The sequence below is a fragment of the Hypanus sabinus genome, chromosome 29 (assembly GCF_030144855.1).
Source record: "Hypanus sabinus isolate sHypSab1 chromosome 29, sHypSab1.hap1, whole genome shotgun sequence".
Taxonomy (NCBI): Eukaryota; Metazoa; Chordata; class Chondrichthyes; order Myliobatiformes; family Dasyatidae; genus Hypanus; species Hypanus sabinus.
In genome coordinates this window covers 12,649,826-12,670,435 of record NC_082734.1, presented here as the reverse complement: position 1 = coordinate 12,670,435, position 20,610 = coordinate 12,649,826, and the positions used below count along the sequence as shown (strand labels likewise).

At 49.1% G+C, this 20,610-nt stretch overlaps 1 protein-coding gene across 3 annotated transcripts in view; it reads right to left on the bottom strand.

Moving 5' to 3' along the window:
• LOC132382998 (tubby-related protein 3-like) overlaps positions 1-20,610 on the bottom strand; it is a 79,657-nt gene that overhangs the window by 40,336 nt on the left and 18,711 nt on the right. For all 3 annotated transcript variants that reach the window (XM_059953662.1, XM_059953663.1, XM_059953661.1), the window contains exons 6-7: positions 20,209-20,310; positions 17,279-17,392 (exon numbers count right to left, since the gene is read on the bottom strand). In XM_059953662.1, coding sequence (XP_059809645.1) covers positions 17,279-17,392; positions 20,209-20,310 — 216 coding nt within the window. The remainder of the gene's footprint in view (positions 1-17,278; positions 17,393-20,208; positions 20,311-20,610) is intronic.

Here is a 20,610-nt window from a genome sequence, read left to right as displayed (position 1 = left end):
TGGAGGCAAATCTCTGGGGGAAGTTTCAGTGCAGTGAATCTCTGGGGGAAGTTTCAGTGCAGTGAATCTCTGGGGGAAGTTTCAGTGCAGTGAATCTCTGGGGGAAGTTTCAGTGGAGGTGAATCTCTGGGGGAAGTTTCACTGCAGTGAATCTCTGGGGGAAGTTTCAGTGCAGTGAATCTCTGGAGGAAGTTTCAGTGGAGGTGAATCTCTGGGGGAAGTTTCAGTGCAGTGAATCTCTGGGGGAAGTTTCAGTGCAGTGAATCTCTGGGGGAAGTTTCAGTGGAGGTGAATCTCTGGGGGAAGTTTCAGTGCAGTGAATCTCTGGGGGAAGTTTCAGTGTAGTGAATCTCTGGGGGAAGTTTCAGTGGAGGTGAATCTCTGGGGGAAGTTTCAGTGTAGTGAATCTCTGGGGGAAGTTTCAGTGGAGGTGAATCTCTGGGGGAAGTTTCAGTGGAGGCAAATCTCTGGGGGAAGTTTCAGTGGAGGTGAATCTCTGGGGGAAGTTTCAGTGTAGTGAATCTCTGGGGGAAGTTTCAGTGGAGGTGAATCTCTGGGGAAGATTCAGTGCAGTGAATCTCTGGGGAAGTTTCAGTGGAGGTGAATCTCTGGGGAAGTTTCAGTGCAGTGAATCTCTGGGGGAAGTTTCAGTGTAGTGAATCTCTGGGGGAAGTTTCAGTGGAGGTGAATCTCTGGTGGAAGTTTCAGTGCAGTGAATCTCTGGGGGAAGTTTCAGTGGAGGTGAATCTCTGGGGGAAGTTTCAGTGCAGTGAATCTCTGGGGGAAGTTTCAGTGTAGTGAATATCTGGGGGAAGTTTCAGTGGAGGTGAATCTCAGGGGGAAGTTTCAGTGCAGTGAATCTCTGGGGGAAGTTTCAGTGCAGTGAATCTCTGGGGGAAGTTTCAGTGGAGGTGAATCTCTGGGGGAAGTTTCAGTGCAGTGAATCTCTGGGGGAAGTTTCAGTGTAGTGAATCTCTGGGGGAAGTTTCAGTGGAGGTGAATCTCTGGGGGAAGTTTCAGTGTAGTGAATCTCTGGGGGAAGTTTCAGTGGAGGTGAATCTCTGGGGGAAGTTTCAGTGGAGGCAAATCTCTGGGGGAAGTTTCAGTGGAGGTGAATCTCTGGGGGAAGTTTCAGTGTAGTGAATCTCTGGGGGAAGTTTCAGTGGAGGTGAATCTCTGGGGAAGATTCAGTGCAGTGAATCTCTGGGGAAGTTTCAGTGGAGGTGAATCTCTGGGGAAGTTTCAGTGCAGTGAATCTCTGGGGGAAGTTTCAGTGTAGTGAATCTCTGGGGGAAGTTTCAGTGGAGGTGAATCTCTGGTGGAAGTTTCAGTGCAGTGAATCTCTGGGGGAAGTTTCAGTGGAGGTGAATCTCTGGGGGAAGTTTCAGTGCAGTGAATCTCTGGGGGAAGTTTCAGTGTAGTGAATCTCTGGGGGAAGTTTCAGTGGAGGTGAATCTCAGGGGGAAGTTTCAGTGCAGTGAATCTCTGGGGGAAGTTTCAGTGCAGTGAATCTCTGGGGGAAGTTTCAGTGGAGGTGAATCTCTGGGGGAAGTTTCAGTGCAGTGAATCTCTGGGGGAAGTTTCAGTGGAGGTGAATCTCTGGGGAAGTTTCAGTGCAGTGAATCTCTGGGGAAGTTTCAGTGGAGGTGAATCTCTGGGGAAGTTTCAGTGCAAGTGAATCTCTGGGGGATGTTTCAGTGTAGTGAATCTCTGGGGGAAGTTTCAGTGGAGGTGAATCTCTGGGGAAGTTTCAGTGCAGTGAATCTCTGGGGGAAGTTTCAGTGGAGGTGAATCTCTGGGGGAAGTTTCAGTGCAGTGAATCTCTGGGGGAAGTTTCAGTGCAGTGAATCTCTGGGGGAAGTTTCAGTGCAGTGAATCTCTGGGGGAAGTTTCAGTGGAGGTGAATCTCTGGGGAAGTTTCAGTGTAGTGAATCTCTGGGGGAAGTTTCAGTGCAGTGAATCTCTGGGGGAAGTTTCAGTGGAGGTGAATCTCTGGGGGAAGTTTCAGTGCAGTGAATCTCTGGGGGAAGTTTCAGTGGAGGTGAATCTCTGGGGGAAGTTTCAGTGCAGTGAATCTCTGGGGGAAGTTTCAGTGTAGTGAATCTCTGGGGGAAGTTTCAGTGCAGTGAATCTCTGGGGGAAGTTTCAGTGGAGGTGAATCTCTGGGGGAAGTTTCAGTGCAGTGAATCTCTGGGGGAAGTTTCAGTGTAGTGAATCTCTGGGGGAAGTTTCAGTGGAGGTGAATCTCTGGGGGAAGTTTCAGTGCAGTGAATCTCTGGGGGAAGTTTCAGTGGAGGTGAATCTCTGGGGAAGTTTCAGTGCAGTGAATCTCTGGGGGAAGTTTCAGTGGAGGTGAATCTCTGGGGAAGTTTCAGTGCAGTGAATCTCTGGGGGATGTTTCAGTGTAGTGAATCTCTGGGGGAAGTTTCAGTGGAGGTGAATCTCTGGGGGAAGTTTCAGTGCAGTGAATCTCTGGGGGAAGTTTCAGTGGAGGCGAATCTCCAGGGAAAGTTTCAGTGGAAGTGAATCTCTGGGGAAGTTTCAGTGTAGTGAATCTCTGGGGGAAGTTTCAGTGTAGTGAATCTCTGGGGGAAGTTTCAGTGGAGGTGAATCTCTGGGGAAGTTTCAGTGTAGTGAATCTCTGGGGGAAGTTTCAGTGCAGTGAATCTCTGGGGGAAGTTTCAGTGCAGTGAATCTCTGGGGAAGTTTCAGTGCAGTGAATCTCTGGGGGAAGTTTCAGTGGAGGTGAATCTCTGGGGGAAGTTTCAGTGCAGTGAATCTCTGGGGGAAGTTTCAGTGCAGTGAATCTCTGGAGGAAGTTTCAGTGGAGGTGAATCTCTGGGGGAAGTTTCAGTGCAGTGAATCTCTGGGGGAAGTTTCAGTGCAGTGAATCTCTGGGGGAAGTTTCAGTGGAGGTGAATCTCTGGGGGAAGTTTCAGTGCAGTGAATCTCTGGGGGAAGTTTCAGTGTAGTGAATCTCTGGGGGAAGTTTCAGTGGAGGTGAATCTCTGGGGGAAGTTTCAGTGTAGTGAATCTCTGGGGGAAGTTTCAGTGGAGTTGAATCTCTGGGGGAAGTTTCAGTGGAGGCAAATCTCTGGGGGAAGTTTCAGTGGAGGTGAATCTCTGGGGGAAGTTTCAGTGTAGTGAATCTCTGGGGGAAGTTTCAGTGGAGGTGAATCTCTGGGGAAGATTCAGTGCAGTGAATCTCTGGGGAAGTTTCAGTGGAGGTGAATCTCTGGGGAAGTTTCAGTGCAGTGAATCTCTGGGGGAAGTTTCAGTGTAGTGAATCTCTGGGGGAAGTTTCAGTGGAGGTGAATCTCTGGTGGAAGTTTCAGTGCAGTGAATCTCTGGGGGAAGTTTCAGTGGAGGTGAATCTCTGGGGGAAGTTTCAGTGCAGTGAATCTCTGGGGGAAGTTTCAGTGTAGTGAATCTCTGGGGGAAGTTTCAGTGGAGGTGAATCTCAGGGGGAAGTTTCAGTGCAGTGAATCTCTGGGGGAAGTTTCAGTGCAGTGAATCTCTGGGGGAAGTTTCAGTGGAGGTGAATCTCTGGGGGAAGTTTCAGTGCAGTGAATCTCTGGGGGAAGTTTCAGTGGAGGTGAATCTCTGGGGAAGTTTCAGTGCAGTGAATCTCTGGGGAAGTTTCAGTGGAGGTGAATCTCTGGGGAAGTTTCAGTGCAGTGAATCTCTGGGGGATGTTTCAGTGTAGTGAATCTCTGGGGGAAGTTTCAGTGGAGGTGAATCTCTGGGGGAAGTTTCAGTGCAGTGAATCTCTGGGGGAAGTTTCAGTGGAGGTGAATCTCTGGGGGAAGTTTCAGTGCAGTGAATCTCTGGGGGAAGTTTCAGTGCAGTGAATCTCTGGGGGAAGTTTCAGTGCAGTGAATCTCTGGGGAAGTTTCAGTGGAGGTGAATCTCTGGGGAAGTTTCAGTGTAGTGAATCTCTGGGGGAAGTTTCAGTGCAGTGAATCTCTGGGGGAAGTTTCAGTGGAGGTGAATCTCTGGGGGAAGTTTCAGTGCAGTGAATCTCTGGGGGAAGTTTCAGTGGAGGTGAATCTCTGGGGGAAGTTTCAGTGCAGTGAATCTCTGGGGGAAGTTTCAGTGTAGTGAATCTCTGGGGGAAGTTTCAGTGGAGGTGAATCTCAGGGGGAAGTTTCAGTGCAGTGAATCTCTGGGGGAAGTTTCAGTGCAGTGAATCTCTGGGGGAAGTTTCAGTGGAGGTGAATCTCTGGGGGAAGTTTCAGTGCAGTGAATCTCTGGGGGAAGTTTCAGTGGAGGTGAATCTCTGGGGAAGTTTCAGTGCAGTGAATCTCTGGGGGAAGTTTCAGTGGAGGTGAATCTCTGGGGGAAGTTTCAGTGTAGTGAATCTCTGGGGGAGGTTTCAGTGGAGGTGAATCTCTGGGGGAAGTTTCAGTGGAGGCAAATCTCTGGGGGAAGTTTCAGTGGAGGTGAATCTCTGGGGGAAGTTTCAGTGTAGTGAATCTCTGGGGGAAGTTTCAGTGGAGGTGAATCTCTGGGGAAGTTTCAGTGCAGTCAATCTCTGGGGAAGGTTCAGTGGAGGTGAATCTCTGGGGAAGTTTCAGTGCAGTGAATCTCTGGGGGAAGTTTCAGTGTAGTGAATCTCTGGGGGAAGTTTCAGTGGAGGTGAATCTCTGGGGGAAGTTTCAGTGCAGTGAATCTCTGGGGGAAGTTTCAGTGGAGGTGAATCTCTGGGGGAAGTTTCAGTGCAGTGAATCTCTGGGGGAAGTTTCAGTGTAGTGAATCTCTGGGGGAAGTTTCAGTGGAGGTGAATCTCAGGGGGAAGTTTCAGTGCAGTGAATCTCTGGGGGAAGTTTCAGTGCAGTGAATCTCTGGGGGAAGTTTAAGTGGAGGTGAATCTCTGGGGGAAGTTTCAGTGCAGTGAATCTCTGGGGGAAGTTTCAGTGGAGGTGAATCTCTGGGGAAGTTTCAGTGCAGTGAATCTCTGGGGAAGTTTCAGTGGAGGTGAATCTCTGGGGAAGTTTCAGTGCAGTGAATCTCTGGGGGATGTTTCAGTGTAGTGAATCTCTGGGGGAAGTTTCAGTGGAGGTGAATCTCTGGGGGAAGTTTCAGTGCAGTGAATCTCTGGGGGAAGTTTCAGTGGAGGTGAATCTCTGGGGGAAGTTTCAGTGCAGTGAATCTCTGGGGAAGTTTCAGTGGAGGTGAATCTCTGGGGAAGTTTCAGTGTAGTGAATCTCTGGGGGAAGTTTCAGTGCAGTGAATCTCTGGGGGAAGTTTCAGTGGAGGTGAATCTCTGGGGGAAGTTTCAGTGCAGTGAATCTCTGGGGGAAGTTTCAGTGTAGTGAATCTCTGGGGGAAGTTTCAGTGGAGGTGAATCTCTGGGGGAAGTTTCAGTGCAGTGAATCTCTGGGGGAAGTTTCAGTGCAGTGAATCTCTGGGGGAAGTTTCAGTGGAGGTGAATCTCTGAGGGAAGTTTCAGTGGAAGTGAATCTCTGGGGGAAGTTTCAGTGGAGGCAAATCTCTGGGGGAAGTTTCAGTGGAGGTGAATCTCTGGGGGAAGTTTCAGTGGAGGCAAATCTCTGGGGGAAGTTTCAGTGGAGGTGAATCTCTGGGGGAAGTTTCAGTGTAGTGAATCTCTGGGGGAAGTTTCAGTGGAGGTGAATCTCTGGGGAAGATTCAGTGCAGTGAATCTCTGGGGAAGTTTCAGTGGAGGTGAATCTCTGGGGAAGTTTCAGTGCAGTGAATCTCTGGGGGAAGTTTCAGTGTAGTGAATCTCTGGGGGAAGTTTCAGTGGAGGTGAATCTCTGGTGGAAGTTTCAGTGCAGTGAATCTCTGGGGGAAGTTTCAGTGGAGGTGAATCTCTGGGGGAAGTTTCAGTGCAGTGAATCTCTGGGGGAAGTTTCAGTGTAGTGAATCTCTGGGGGAAGTTTCAGTGGAGGTGAATCTCAGGGGGAAGTTTCAGTGCAGTGAATCTCTGGGGGAAGTTTCAGTGCAGTGAATCTCTGGGGGAAGTTTCAGTGGAGGTGAATCTCTGGGGGAAGTTTCAGTGCAGTGAATCTCTGGGGGAAGTTTCAGTGTAGTGAATCTCTGGGGGAAGTTTCAGTGGAGGTGAATCTCTGGGGGAAGTTTCAGTGTAGTGAATCTCTGGGGGAAGTTTCAGTGGAGGTGAATCTCTGGGGGAAGTTTCAGTGGAGGCAAATCTCTGGGGGAAGTTTCAGTGGAGGTGAATCTCTGGGGGAAGTTTCAGTGTAGTGAATCTCTGGGGGAAGTTTCAGTGGAGGTGAATCTCTGGGGAAGATTCAGTGCAGTGAATCTCTGGGGAAGTTTCAGTGGAGGTGAATCTCTGGGGAAGTTTCAGTGCAGTGAATCTCTGGGGGAAGTTTCAGTGTAGTGAATCTCTGGGGGAAGTTTCAGTGGAGGTGAATCTCTGGTGGAAGTTTCAGTGCAGTGAATCTCTGGGGGAAGTTTCAGTGGAGGTGAATCTCTGGGGGAAGTTTCAGTGCAGTGAATCTCTGGGGGAAGTTTCAGTGTAGTGAATCTCTGGGGGAAGTTTCAGTGGAGGTGAATCTCAGGGGGAAGTTTCAGTGCAGTGAATCTCTGGGGGAAGTTTCAGTGCAGTGAATCTCTGGGGGAAGTTTCAGTGGAGGTGAATCTCTGGGGGAAGTTTCAGTGCAGTGAATCTCTGGGGGAAGTTTCAGTGGAGGTGAATCTCTGGGGAAGTTTCAGTGCAGTGAATCTCTGGGGAAGTTTCAGTGGAGGTGAATCTCTGGGGAAGTTTCAGTGCAGTGAATCTCTGGGGGATGTTTCAGTGTAGTGAATCTCTGGGGGAAGTTTCAGTGGAGGTGAATCTCTGGGGGAAGTTTCAGTGCAGTGAATCTCTGGGGGAAGTTTCAGTGGAGGTGAATCTCTGGGGGAAGTTTCAGTGCAGTGAATCTCTGGGGGAAGTTTCAGTGCAGTGAATCTCTGGGGGAAGTTTCAGTGCAGTGAATCTCTGGGGAAGTTTCAGTGGAGGTGAATCTCTGGGGAAGTTTCAGTGTAGTGAATCTCTGGGGGAAGTTTCAGTGCAGTGAATCTCTGGGGGAAGTTTCAGTGGAGGTGAATCTCTGGGGGAAGTTTCAGTGCAGTGAATCTCTGGGGGAAGTTTCAGTGGAGGTGAATCTCTGGGGGAAGTTTCAGTGCAGTGAATCTCTGGGGGAAGTTTCAGTGTAGTGAATCTCTGGGGGAAGTTTCAGTGCAGTGAATCTCTGGGGGAAGTTTCAGTGGAGGTGAATCTCTGGGGGAAGTTTCAGTGCAGTGAATCTCTGGGGGAAGTTTCAGTGTAGTGAATCTCTGGGGGAAGTTTCAGTGGAGGTGAATCTCTGGGGGAAGTTTCAGTGCAGTGAATCTCTGGGGGAAGTTTCAGTGGAGGTGAATCTCTGGGGAAGTTTCAGTGCAGTGAATCTCTGGGGAAGTTTCAGTGGAGGTGAATCTCTGGGGAAGTTTCAGTGCAGTGAATCTCTGGGGGATGTTTCAGTGTAGTGAATCTCTGGGGGAAGTTTCAGTGGAGGTGAATCTCTGGGGGAAGTTTCAGTGCAGTGAATCTCTGGGGGAAGTTTCAGTGGAGGCGAATCTCCAGGGAAAGTTTCAGTGGAAGTGAATCTCTGGGGAAGTTTCAGTGTAGTGAATCTCTGGGGGAAGTTTCAGTGTAGTGAATCTCTGGGGGAAGTTTCAGTGGAGGTGAATCTCTGGGGAAGTTTCAGTGTAGTGAATCTCTGGGGGAAGTTTCAGTGCAGTGAATCTCTGGGGGAAGTTTCAGTGCAGTGAATCTCTGGGGGAAGTTTCAGTGCAGTGAATCTCTGGGGGAAGTTTCAGTGGAGGTGAATCTCTGGGGGAAGTTTCAGTGCAGTGAATCTCTGGGGGAAGTTTCAGTGCAGTGAATCTCTGGAGGAAGTTTCAGTGGAGGTGAATCTCTGGGGGAAGTTTCAGTGCAGTGAATCTCTGGGGGAAGTTTCAGTGCAGTGAATCTCTGGGGGAAGTTTCAGTGGAGGTGAATCTCTGGGGGAAGTTTCAGTGCAGTGAATCTCTGGGGGAAGTTTCAGTGTAGTGAATCTCTGGGGGAAGTTTCAGTGGAGGTGAATCTCTGGGGGAAGTTTCAGTGTAGTGAATCTCTGGGGGAAGTTTCAGTGGAGTTGAATCTCTGGGGGAAGTTTCAGTGGAGGCAAATCTCTGGGGGAAGTTTCAGTGGAGGTGAATCTCTGGGGGAAGTTTCAGTGTAGTGAATCTCTGGGGGAAGTTTCAGTGGAGGTGAATCTCTGGGGAAGATTCAGTGCAGTGAATCTCTGGGGAAGTTTCAGTGGAGGTGAATCTCTGGGGAAGTTTCAGTGCAGTGAATCTCTGGGGGAAGTTTCAGTGTAGTGAATCTCTGGGGGAAGTTTCAGTGGAGGTGAATCTCTGGTGGAAGTTTCAGTGCAGTGAATCTCTGGGGGAAGTTTCAGTGGAGGTGAATCTCTGGGGGAAGTTTCAGTGCAGTGAATCTCTGGGGGAAGTTTCAGTGTAGTGAATCTCTGGGGGAAGTTTCAGTGGAGGTGAATCTCAGGGGGAAGTTTCAGTGCAGTGAATCTCTGGGGGAAGTTTCAGTGCAGTGAATCTCTGGGGGAAGTTTCAGTGGAGGTGAATCTCTGGGGGAAGTTTCAGTGCAGTGAATCTCTGGGGGAAGTTTCAGTGGAGGTGAATCTCTGGGGAAGTTTCAGTGCAGTGAATCTCTGGGGAAGTTTCAGTGGAGGTGAATCTCTGGGGAAGTTTCAGTGCAGTGAATCTCTGGGGGATGTTTCAGTGTAGTGAATCTCTGGGGGAAGTTTCAGTGGAGGTGAATCTCTGGGGGAAGTTTCAGTGCAGTGAATCTCTGGGGGAAGTTTCAGTGGAGGTGAATCTCTGGGGGAAGTTTCAGTGCAGTGAATCTCTGGGGGAAGTTTCAGTGCAGTGAATCTCTGGGGGAAGTTTCAGTGCAGTGAATCTCTGGGGAAGTTTCAGTGGAGGTGAATCTCTGGGGAAGTTTCAGTGTAGTGAATCTCTGGGGGAAGTTTCAGTGCAGTGAATCTCTGGGGGAAGTTTCAGTGGAGGTGAATCTCTGGGGGAAGTTTCAGTGCAGTGAATCTCTGGGGGAAGTTTCAGTGGAGGTGAATCTCTGGGGGAAGTTTCAGTGCAGTGAATCTCTGGGGGAAGTTTCAGTGTAGTGAATCTCTGGGGGAAGTTTCAGTGGAGGTGAATCTCAGGGGGAAGTTTCAGTGCAGTGAATCTCTGGGGGAAGTTTCAGTGCAGTGAATCTCTGGGGGAAGTTTCAGTGGAGGTGAATCTCTGGGGGAAGTTTCAGTGCAGTGAATCTCTGGGGGAAGTTTCAGTGGAGGTGAATCTCTGGGGAAGTTTCAGTGCAGTGAATCTCTGGGGGAAGTTTCAGTGGAGGTGAATCTCTGGGGGAAGTTTCAGTGTAGTGAATCTCTGGGGGAGGTTTCAGTGGAGGTGAATCTCTGGGGGAAGTTTCAGTGGAGGCAAATCTCTGGGGGAAGTTTCAGTGGAGGTGAATCTCTGGGGGAAGTTTCAGTGTAGTGAATCTCTGGGGGAAGTTTCAGTGGAGGTGAATCTCTGGGGAAGTTTCAGTGCAGTCAATCTCTGGGGAAGGTTCAGTGGAGGTGAATCTCTGGGGAAGTTTCAGTGCAGTGAATCTCTGGGGGAAGTTTCAGTGTAGTGAATCTCTGGGGGAAGTTTCAGTGGAGGTGAATCTCTGGGGGAAGTTTCAGTGCAGTGAATCTCTGGGGGAAGTTTCAGTGGAGGTGAATCTCTGGGGGAAGTTTCAGTGCAGTGAATCTCTGGGGGAAGTTTCAGTGTAGTGAATCTCTGGGGGAAGTTTCAGTGGAGGTGAATCTCAGGGGGAAGTTTCAGTGCAGTGAATCTCTGGGGGAAGTTTCAGTGCAGTGAATCTCTGGGGGAAGTTTAAGTGGAGGTGAATCTCTGGGGGAAGTTTCAGTGCAGTGAATCTCTGGGGGAAGTTTCAGTGGAGGTGAATCTCTGGGGAAGTTTCAGTGCAGTGAATCTCTGGGGAAGTTTCAGTGGAGGTGAATCTCTGGGGAAGTTTCAGTGCAGTGAATCTCTGGGGGATGTTTCAGTGTAGTGAATCTCTGGGGGAAGTTTCAGTGGAGGTGAATCTCTGGGGGAAGTTTCAGTGCAGTGAATCTCTGGGGGAAGTTTCAGTGGAGGTGAATCTCTGGGGGAAGTTTCAGTGCAGTGAATCTCTGGGGAAGTTTCAGTGGAGGTGAATCTCTGGGGAAGTTTCAGTGTAGTGAATCTCTGGGGGAAGTTTCAGTGCAGTGAATCTCTGGGGGAAGTTTCAGTGGAGGTGAATCTCTGGGGGAAGTTTCAGTGCAGTGAATCTCTGGGGGAAGTTTCAGTGTAGTGAATCTCTGGGGGAAGTTTCAGTGGAGGTGAATCTCTGGGGGAAGTTTCAGTGCAGTGAATCTCTGGGGGAAGTTTCAGTGCAGTGAATCTCTGGGGGAAGTTTCAGTGGAGGTGAATCTCTGAGGGAAGTTTCAGTGGAAGTGAATCTCTGGGGGAAGTTTCAGTGGAGGCAAATCTCTGGGGGAAGTTTCAGTGGAGGTGAATCTCTGGGGGAAGTTTCAGTGTAGTGAATCTCTGGGGGAAGTTTCAGTGGAGGTGAATCTCTGGGGGAAGTTTCAGTGTAGTGAATCTCTGGGGGAAGTTTCAGTGGAGGTGAATCTCTGGGGGAAGTTTCAGTGCAGTGAATCTCTGGGGGAAGTTTCAGTGTAGTGAATCTCTGGGGGAAGTTTCAGTGGAGGTGAATCTCTGGGGGAAGTTTCAGTGTAGTGAATCTCTGGGGGAAGTTTCAGTGGAGGTGAATCTCTGGGGGAAGTTTCAGTGCAGTGAATCTCTGGGGGAAGTTTCAGTGCAGTGAATCTCTGGGGGAAGTTTCAGTGGAGGTGAATCTCTGGGGGAAGTTTCAGTGCAGTGAATCTCTGGGGGAAGTTTCAGTGGAGGCGAATCTCCAGGGAAAGTTTCAGTGGAAGTGAATCTCTGGGGAAGTTTCAGTGTAGTGAATCTCTAAGGAAAGTTTCAGTGCAGTGAATCTCTGGGGGAAGTTTCAGTGCAGTGAATCTCTGGGGGAAGTTTCAGTGCAGTGAATCTCTGGGGGAAGTTTCAGTGGAGGTGAATCTCTGGGGGAAGTTTCAGTGCAGTGAATCTCTGGGGGAAGTTTCAGTGTAGTGAATCTCTGGGGGAAGTTTCAGTGGAGGTGAATCTCTGGGGGAAGTTTCAGTGTAGTGAATCTCTGGGGGAAGTTTCAGTGGAGGTGAATCTCTGGGGGAAGTTTCAGTGGAGGCGAATCTCTGGGGGAAGTTTCAGTGGAGGTGAATCTCTGGGGGAAGTTTCAGTGTAGTGAATCTCTGGGGGAAGTTTCAGTGGAGGTGAATCTCTGGGGAAGTTTCAGTGCAGTGAATCTCTGGGGGAAGTTTCAGTGCAGTGAATCTCTGGGGGAAGTTTCAGTGGAGGTGAATCTCTGGGGGAAGTTTCAGTGCAGTGAATCTCTGGGGGAAGTTTCAGTGGAGGTGAATCTCTGGGGAAGTTTCAGTGCAGTGAATCTCTGGGGGAAGTTTCAGTGGAGGTGAATCTCTGGGGGAAGTTTCAGTGTAGTGAATCTCTGGGGGAAGTTTCAGTGGAGGTGAATCTCTGGAGGAAGTTTCAGTGGAGGCAAATCTCTGGGGGAAGTTTCAGTGGAGGTGAATCTCTGGGGGAAGTTTCAGTGTAGTGAATCTCTGGGGGAAGTTTCAGTGGAGGTGAATCTCTGGGGAAGTTTCAGTGCAGTCAATCTCTGGGGAAGGTTCAGTGGAGGTGAATCTCTGGGGAAGTTTCAGTGCAGTGAATCTCTGGGGGAAGTTTCAGTGTAGTGAATCTCTGGGGGAAGTTTCAGTGGAGGTGAATCTCTGGGGGAAGTTTCAGTGCAGTGAATCTCTGTGGGAAGTTTCAGTGGAGGTGAATCTCTGGGGGAAGTTTCAGTGCAGTGAATCTCTGGGGGAAGTTTCAGTGTAGTGAATCTCTGGGGGAAGTTTCAGTGGAGGTGAATCTCAGGGGGAAGTTTCAGTGCAGTGAATCTCTGGGGGAAGTTTCAGTGCAGTGAATCTCTGGGGGAAGTTTAAGTGGAGGTGAATCTCTGGGGGAAGTTTCAGTGCAGTGAATCTCTGGGGGAAGTTTCAGTGGAGGTGAATCTCTGGGGAAGTTTCAGTGCAGTGAATCTCTGGGGAAGTTTCAGTGGAGGTGAATCTCTGGGGAAGTTTCAGTGCAGTGAATCTCTGGGGGATGTTTCAGTGTAGTGAATCTCTGGGGGAAGTTTCAGTGGAGGTGAATCTCTGGGGGAAGTTTCAGTGCAGTGAATCTCTGGGGGAAGTTTCAGTGGAGGTGAATCTCTGGGGGAAGTTTCAGTGCAGTGAATCTCTGGGGAAGTTTCAGTGGAGGTGAATCTCTGGGGAAGTTTCAGTGTAGTGAATCTCTGGGGGAAGTTTCAGTGCAGTGAATCTCTGGGGGAAGTTTCAGTGGAGGTGAATCTCTGGGGGAAGTTTCAGTGCAGTGAATCTCTGGGGGAAGTTTCAGTGTAGTGAATCTCTGGGGGAAGTTTCAGTGGAGGTGAATCTCTGGGGGAAGTTTCAGTGCAGTGAATCTCTGGGGGAAGTTTCAGTGCAGTGAATCTCTGGGGGAAGTTTCAGTGGAGGTGAATCTCTGAGGGAAGTTTCAGTGGAAGTGAATCTCTGGGGGAAGTTTCAGTGGAGGCAAATCTCTGGGGGAAGTTTCAGTGGAGGTGAATCTCTGGGGGAAGTTTCAGTGTAGTGAATCTCTGGGGGAAGTTTCAGTGGAGGTGAATCTCTGGGGGAAGTTTCAGTGTAGTGAATCTCTGGGGGAAGTTTCAGTGGAGGTGAATCTCTGGGGGAAGTTTCAGTGCAGTGAATCTCTGGGGGAAGTTTCAGTGTAGTGAATCTCTGGGGGAAGTTTCAGTGGAGGTGAATCTCTGGGGGAAGTTTCAGTGTAGTGAATCTCTGGGGGAAGTTTCAGTGGAGGTGAATCTCTGGGGGAAGTTTCAGTGCAGTGAATCTCTGGGGGAAGTTTCAGTGCAGTGAATCTCTGGGGGAAGTTTCAGTGGAGGTGAATCTCTGGGGGAAGTTTCAGTGCAGTGAATCTCTGGGGGAAGTTTCAGTGGAGGCGAATCTCCAGGGAAAGTTTCAGTGGAAGTGAATCTCTGGGGAAGTTTCAGTGTAGTGAATCTCTAAGGAAAGTTTCAGTGCAGTGAATCTCTGGGGGAAGTTTCAGTGCAGTGAATCTCTGGGGGAAGTTTCAGTGCAGTGAATCTCTGGGGGAAGTTTCAGTGGAGGTGAATCTCTGGGGGAAGTTTCAGTGCAGTGAATCTCTGGGGGAAGTTTCAGTGTAGTGAATCTCTGGGGGAAGTTTCAGTGGAGGTGAATCTCTGGGGGAAGTTTCAGTGTAGTGAATCTCTGGGGGAAGTTTCAGTGGAGGTGAATCTCTGGGGGAAGTTTCAGTGGAGGCGAATCTCTGGGGGAAGTTTCAGTGGAGGTGAATCTCTGGGGGAAGTTTCAGTGTAGTGAATCTCTGGGGGAAGTTTCAGTGGAGGTGAATCTCTGGGGAAGTTTCAGTGCAGTGAATCTCTGGGGGAAGTTTCAGTGCAGTGAATCTCTGGGGGAAGTTTCAGTGGAGGCGAATCTCTGGGGGAAGTTTCAGTGGAGGCGAATATCTGGAGGAAGTTTCAGTGTAGTGAATCTCTGGGGGAAGTTTCAGTGTAGTGAATCTCTGGGGGAAGTTTCAGTGGAGGTGAATCTCTGGGGGAAGTTTCAGTGCAGTGTATCTCTGGGGGAAGTTTCAGTGCAGTGAATCTCTGGGGAAGTTTCAGAGTAGTGAATCTCTGGGGAAGTTTCAGTGGAGGCGAATCTCTGGGGGAAGTTTCAGTGGAGGTGAATCTCTGGGGGAAGTTTCAGTGCAGTGAATCTCTGGGGGAAGTTTCAGTGGAGGTGAATCTCTGTGGGAAGTTTCAGTGGAGGTGAATCTCTGGGGGAAGTTTCAGTGGAGGTGAATATCTGGAGGAAGTTTCAGTGTAGTGAATCTCTGGGGGAAGTTTCAGTGGAGGTAAATCTCTGGGGGAAGTTTCAGTGTAGTGAATCTCTGGGGGAAGTTTCAGTGGAGGTGAATCTCTGGGGAAGTTTCAGTGGAGGTGAATCTCTGGGGAAGTTTCAGTGTTGTGAATCTCTGGAGGAAGTTTCAGTGTAGTGAATCTCTGGGGAAGTTTCAGTGGAGGTGAATCTCTGGGGGAAGTTTCAGTGTAGTGAATCTCTGGGGAAGTTTCAGTGCAGTGAATCTCTGGGGAAGTTTCAGAGTAGTGAATCTCTGGGGAAGTTTCAGTGGAGGTGTATCTCTGGGGGAAGTTTCAGTGCAGTGAATCTCTGGGGAAGTTTCAGAGTAGTGAATATCTGGAGGAAGTTTCAGTGGAGGTGAAACTCTGGGGAAGTTTCAGAGTAGTGAATATCTGGAGGAAGTTTCAGTGGAGGTCAATCTCTGGGGGAAGTTTCAGTGTAGTGAATCTCTGGGGGAAGTTTCAGTGTAGTGAATCTCTGGGGGAAGTTTCAGTGTAGTGAATCTCTGGGGAAAGTTTCAGTGCAGTGAATCTCTGGGGAAGTTTCAGAGTAGTGAATCTCTGGGGAAGTTTCAGTGGAGGTGTATCTCTGGGGGAAGTTTCAGTGCAGTGAATCTCTGGGGAAGTTTCAGAGTAGTGAATATCTGGAGGAAGTTTCAGTGGAGGTGAATCTCTGGGGAAGTTTCAGAGTAGTGAATATCTGGAGGAAGTTTCAGTGGAGGTCAATCTCTGGGGGAAGTTTCAGTGTAGTGAATATCTGGAGGAAGTTTCAGTGGAGGTGAATCTCTGGGGGAAGTTTCAGTGCAGTGAATCTCTGGGGAAGTTTCAGAGTAGTGAATCTCTGGGGAAGTTTCAGTGGAGGCGAATCTCTGGGGGAAGTTTCAGTGGAGGTGAATCTCTGGGGGAAGTTTCAGTGCAGTGAATCTCTGGGGGAAGTTTCAGTGGAGGTGAATCTCTGGGGGAAGTTTCAGTGGAGGTGAATATCTGGAGGAAGTTTCAGTGTAGTGAATCTCTGGGGGAAGTTTCAGTGGAGGTGAATCTCTGGGGGAAGTTTCAGTGTAGTGAATCTCTGGGGGAAGTTTCAGTGGAGGTGAATCTCTGGGGAAGTTTCAGTGGAGGTGAATCTCTGGGGAAGTTTCAGTGTAGTGAATCTCTGGAGGAAGTTTCAGTGTAGTGAATCTCTGGGGAAGTTTCAGTGGAGGTGAATCTCTGGGGGAAGTTTCAGTGTAGTGAATCTCTGGGGAAGTTTCAGTGCAGTGAATCTCTGGGGGAAGTTTCAGTGTAGTGAATCTCTGGGGGAAGTTTCAGTGTAGTGAATCTCTGGGGAAAGTTTCAGTGCAGTGAATCTCTGGGGAAGTTTCAGAGTAGTGAATCTCTGGGGAAGTTTCAGTGGAGGTGTATCTCTGGGGGAAGTTTCAGTGCAGTGAATCTCTGGGGAAGTTTCAGAGTAGTGAATATCTGGAGGAAGTTTCAGTGGAGGTGAATCTCTGGGGAAGTTTCAGAGTAGTGAATATCTGGAGGAAGTTTCAGTGGAGGTGAATCTCTGGGGGAAGTTTCAGTGTAGTGAATATCTGGAGGAAGTTTCAGTGGAGGTGAATCTCTGGGGGAAGTTTCAGTGTAGTGAATCTCTGGGGAAAGTTTCAGTGTAGTGAATCTCTGGGGAAAGTTTCAGTGCAGTGAATCTCTGGGGGAAGTTTCAGAGTAGTGAATCTCTGGGGAAGTTTCAGTGGAGGTGAATCTCTGGGGGAAGTTTCAGTGTAGTGAATCTCTGGGGAAAGTTTCAGTGTAGTGTATCTCTGGGGGAAGTTTCAGTGCAGTGAATCTCTGGGGGAAGTTTCAGTGTAGTGAATCTCTGGGGAAGTTTCAGTGGAGGTGAATCTCTGGGGGAAGTTTGCAACTTCATGTCCAGATGTTCCAGGGTTGAGTGAAGAGCCAATCAAAGGGCATCTGCTGTGGACCTGTTGCTCTGGTAGGCCAAATGGAGGAGATCCAAGTCAATTCTCAGGCTGGAGTTGATACGTTTCATCACCACATCATCACTGTGGATCGGATGATTGTCCTTGAGGAAGGTTACCACATCCTTCTCAGGCACAAGTATAATTGACACCGGCTTGAATCAGATGGGTACCTCAGACTGCTGAAGCGAGAGGTTAAAGGTCTCAGTGAACACTCCAGCCATCGGATCAGCACAGGCCCTTTGTACTTGGCCTGGTGCCCTGTCTGGGCCCAAGGCTTTCCGTGGGTTCATCCTCCTCTCACATCACCCTGAGAGACTGAAATCACAGGGTCATGGGTGTGGTGAACTACATATACCTGTCTGGACACGCCCCTCTGCTGACTGCTCCTGTGGCTCCTCCCACAGACCCCTGTATAAAGGCGATTGGAGGCACTGCTCCTCCCTCAATCTCCAGGATGTTGTGTGGGGATCTCTTGCTGCTGACTGCTCTCTTCCAGCCAACAAAAGCCTATATCTTGCCTCACGTCTCCGAGAGTTATTGATGGTGCATCAATACAGGTCTGTGGGAGTTTATGAAGGTTCCGCGAAGTTTTATTGATCAAAAGGCAATCAGCTCACCCAGAAGCGAAACCTTGTTTTCACCTGTGTGTCTGGGTTTCACTTTGTAGGAGCTGATAGCGTTCAAGCCCCGCCACAGCGGGCGAGCGTCCTTCAGTGATTCAGGTTTGGGGAAGCTCTTGGGTCTTATCAACGTATCCCATGTGTCTGGAGTGAGCATTATCTCCGAGAAACGCAGAGGAGGTCTGTGGTTGTACTTTATGACGTCACAGGGAATAATCCCTGGTTAGCGACAGTCACCTCCGAGCTATTACCACAGCTCTTCTCTCATCTGCCACAAAGATAGATTTGTTGGGCGCTGTGAGATGATGGGATCCGGGACGGACACCAGAAGCAGGCGGTGGGAAGAGTGAGGGAAACGCTGAACAGACCTCTCACTCCCACACCAGCCCCTCTTCCTCAGTTGCCCTCCTCCCTCACCTGCCTTCCACCCCTCACCCCTTCCTCAACGCTCATACCACCCCGTCGAGTTTCACCTCCTACGTATACAACCAAGTGGCACTGGGAAAGGTGCAAAGGGCTTTGGCGGCGTCCGATGGTAGCGGAATCTCCCTCACCTTCTGAGCACTGCGGATTTCTGTCTCTTCTTGCTCCCGTTCGCAATTTCATGTTCGGAAGGCTGTGGCGTTTGGCCCCGCTGGTGATCACTGTCGAGTCACCGACTAACGTTTCTGTGCAGAATGGAGACGAGATCAGTGAGTAAGGCAGAGACAGGTTGGGGGGGGGAAGGAGAGAGACAGAGATTGAAAAAACAGAAGGGGTGCAGGAGTTACTGAGGGAGAAAGAGCAAGAGTGAGACAGAGAGAGAGAGTGAAAGATAGAGAGCGAAGAGAGAGAGAGACGCAGAGAGACAGAGAGACCTTGAGAGTTGGACAGAGTTCATCACAATCAGACAGAAAATTCATTCTGAGTTGCAAAAGGACTTGGGAGCACAGGATTCCCTAAAGATTAACTCGCAGTTTGAATCGGTGGCGAGGAAGGCAAATACAATGTCAGCATTCATTTCGAGAGGACTCGAACATAAAGCAAGGCTGTGATGCTGAGGCTTTACTAGGCCCTGGTGAGGCTTCACTTGGAGTATTGCGAGCAGTTTGAGGCCCCTTATCTAAGAGGGAATGTGGGGGTCGTTGGAGAGGGCTCAGAAGGGGTTCACGATAATGATCCAGGGAATGAACGAGTGATTATACAAGGAGCGCTTGTTGGGTCTGGGCCTGTACTTGCTGGAACTTTGAAGAAAGAGGGAGGGTCTCTTTGAAAGCTATTGAATGTTGAAAGGCCTGCAGAATGGATGTGGAGAGAATGTTTCTTATAATGGTGGGGGGGGGTCTAGGATCAGAGAGTGGTGGATCTGTGGAAATTGTTGCCATGGGCTGCTGTGGAAGGCCAGAGCACTGGATGTGTTTAATGGGAAGTTTGATCAGCTCTTGAATGGCCAGGGCATGAAAGGTTATGGGGAGAAGGCAGGAGGATGGGGTTGAGAGGGGAAATAGATCAGCCATGATGAAATAGCTGAGCAAACTTGATGAGTTGAATGGCTTAACTCTGCTCCTACATTTTTATGGTCTTTAAAATACATAGCAATGCACAGTATATTGTGTGTGGTCAACACTAATCCCACCTTCCAGTACTGGGTCCGAGAGCTACAGATCTCAATTCTTCAAGTAGTCAGACTCATACAGCAGAATAAACGCTGACCATTGAATGTCCATCTCCATCATCAGCTCTTTAACCCTAGCCTTCCATGCCATGGTGACTGGCACTTGGCCAGACACATCTGTCTCCACCACTGCATGTTCCATATTCCATCTGCTGTCTGGGTCAGAAAGATCTTCCTCAGATCCCCTCTGAACCCCTTTTCTCTATCTTGCCAATTCCCTCTAGTTTTAGATACCACTGGTGTGGGTAAAAGCCTCCTTCTAACTTTACACATCCCTAGCGTCATGAAACCTAGAGGAGTACAGCACAGGGAACAGGTCTTTGGTGTATGAGATCTGCATTGTCAACTTAATCAACACATGGTCTTTATCCCTCCCTCTCCTGTTAACATATGTCTAAATACCTCTTAAACCTTACCATTATATCTGCTTCCACTAATTCCCCTGGCAATTCATTCTGTCTTCGATAGCCAAGTCTATTTTCAATCCAATCTATCAAGTATCAGCCTACCATGAAGGACCTTGTCCATGTGGGTTCTTCAGGCTTCTTGCTTTGTGACTGCCCGTAAGTAGACAAATCTCAAGGTGCATAATTTATACATTCTTTGATAATAAATGCACTTTGAATATATAATGTCCACGGCCCTACCCTAATCAATCATCAGTCCTCTCCCCAGCCTCTTCCACTCCAAGGAAAACAAAGATTCTGTCTTTACTCAAGACTGAGATGGTCCGTTCCAGACAACGGGTCAATGAATCTCACCTGCACTTGAGTGCAATGGCCATTTCTGCTCGTCAGACAATGAGTCCTGTCCACCTCTGGTGATGAGAACAGATTGGGAAGTGACGAGGTGAGGGATGAAAGGACATTAAGGGATGGTGGGAAGCGACATGCATGCACGAACACGCACACAGACGCATGCTAATATATGCACCACACACACACACACACACACACACACACTTGGACACGTGCACACAAATAGGAAGAGAGAAGGGGATGAAGGATACACCAGAGGGAGAAAGTAAGCTGCCTTGGTCTTGACTCTCATGGAATGTGATTTGCTCTGGATTTTTCTCTGTTTCCCTCACACGCTTCCCTGACAACGGGAAGAAGACAATGTGAGATCACTGGGAGAACCACATTCCAAAAGGGTAATCATACTCTCTGAAGATGGTTAATTAAACTGTCTTGAGATCTTTATCTCAGAGTACACTTAGATTTCATAAGAAATAAGCATACTGTAGGAGCAGGATTAGGCCATTCAACCCATCTATTCTGCTCTGCCATTCCATCACGGCTGACTTACTATCCCTCTCTACCCCATTCTCCTGCCTTCTCCCCATAGCCTTTGATGCCCTTACCAATCAAGAACCTATCAACCTCCACTTTAAATATACCCAATGACTTGGCCAACAAAGTGTCTGTGGCAAGATTTATCAGCCTCTGGCTAAAGAAATTCCTCTTCATCTCTATACTAAAGGGAAGTCCTTGTATTCTGAGTCTGTGCCCTCTGGCACAGACTCCCCCACTATAGGAAACATGCTCTACACATCCACTCTATCTAGGCCTTTCAATATTCGATAGGTTTCAATGAGGTCCCTCTTCATTCTTCTTTTTCAGCTTTTGGCAAATGTACTAATGTGAGTAAAGACTTTGTAGAATATTTGAATGATGCAGCTAACCCTGTAAGGTTCACGTACTGCTATTTAGTAAATGCCAACATGGGAGATTGCTGTGAATGTACAGATCAGTGAGCGCCCATATCCGCGTGGTGGAGAGCTGAGGTTCTGCACACCAGGAGCAATCTGGGTTTGAGGAGGGCCCAGACCTTTCTCAGCCTTTGCCGCCGGGTGCTCGCGCAGCCTGAAGAGATTTCGTGGCCTCTCCGCAGCACTCTCCCGCAGTTCCTCCACGGAAACCTCCAGCAGATCTGTGGAATGGGGAAAGAGCAACACCATTCAACAAGTGGAGGCTGTGAGAGTCGGCACTGAGGAAAAAGAGGACGAGTCAAGTGAGGAACAGTTGGTGGAAGTGGAGGGCATTGTTGTCACCTCTCGTGTTTGTTCCTCGGATTGGTTAATGGGGTGGTTTTCCCTCTGCGGGTCCAGCTCCAGCTCACTGGCAGATATACAGACTACATCTGCTGGCTTTACTCTGGACAGTCGACTACTCAGAATGGCCAAGAATTGGTCACTCTGTAATCGATAGGTAATCAAAGTATCAAAAAAAA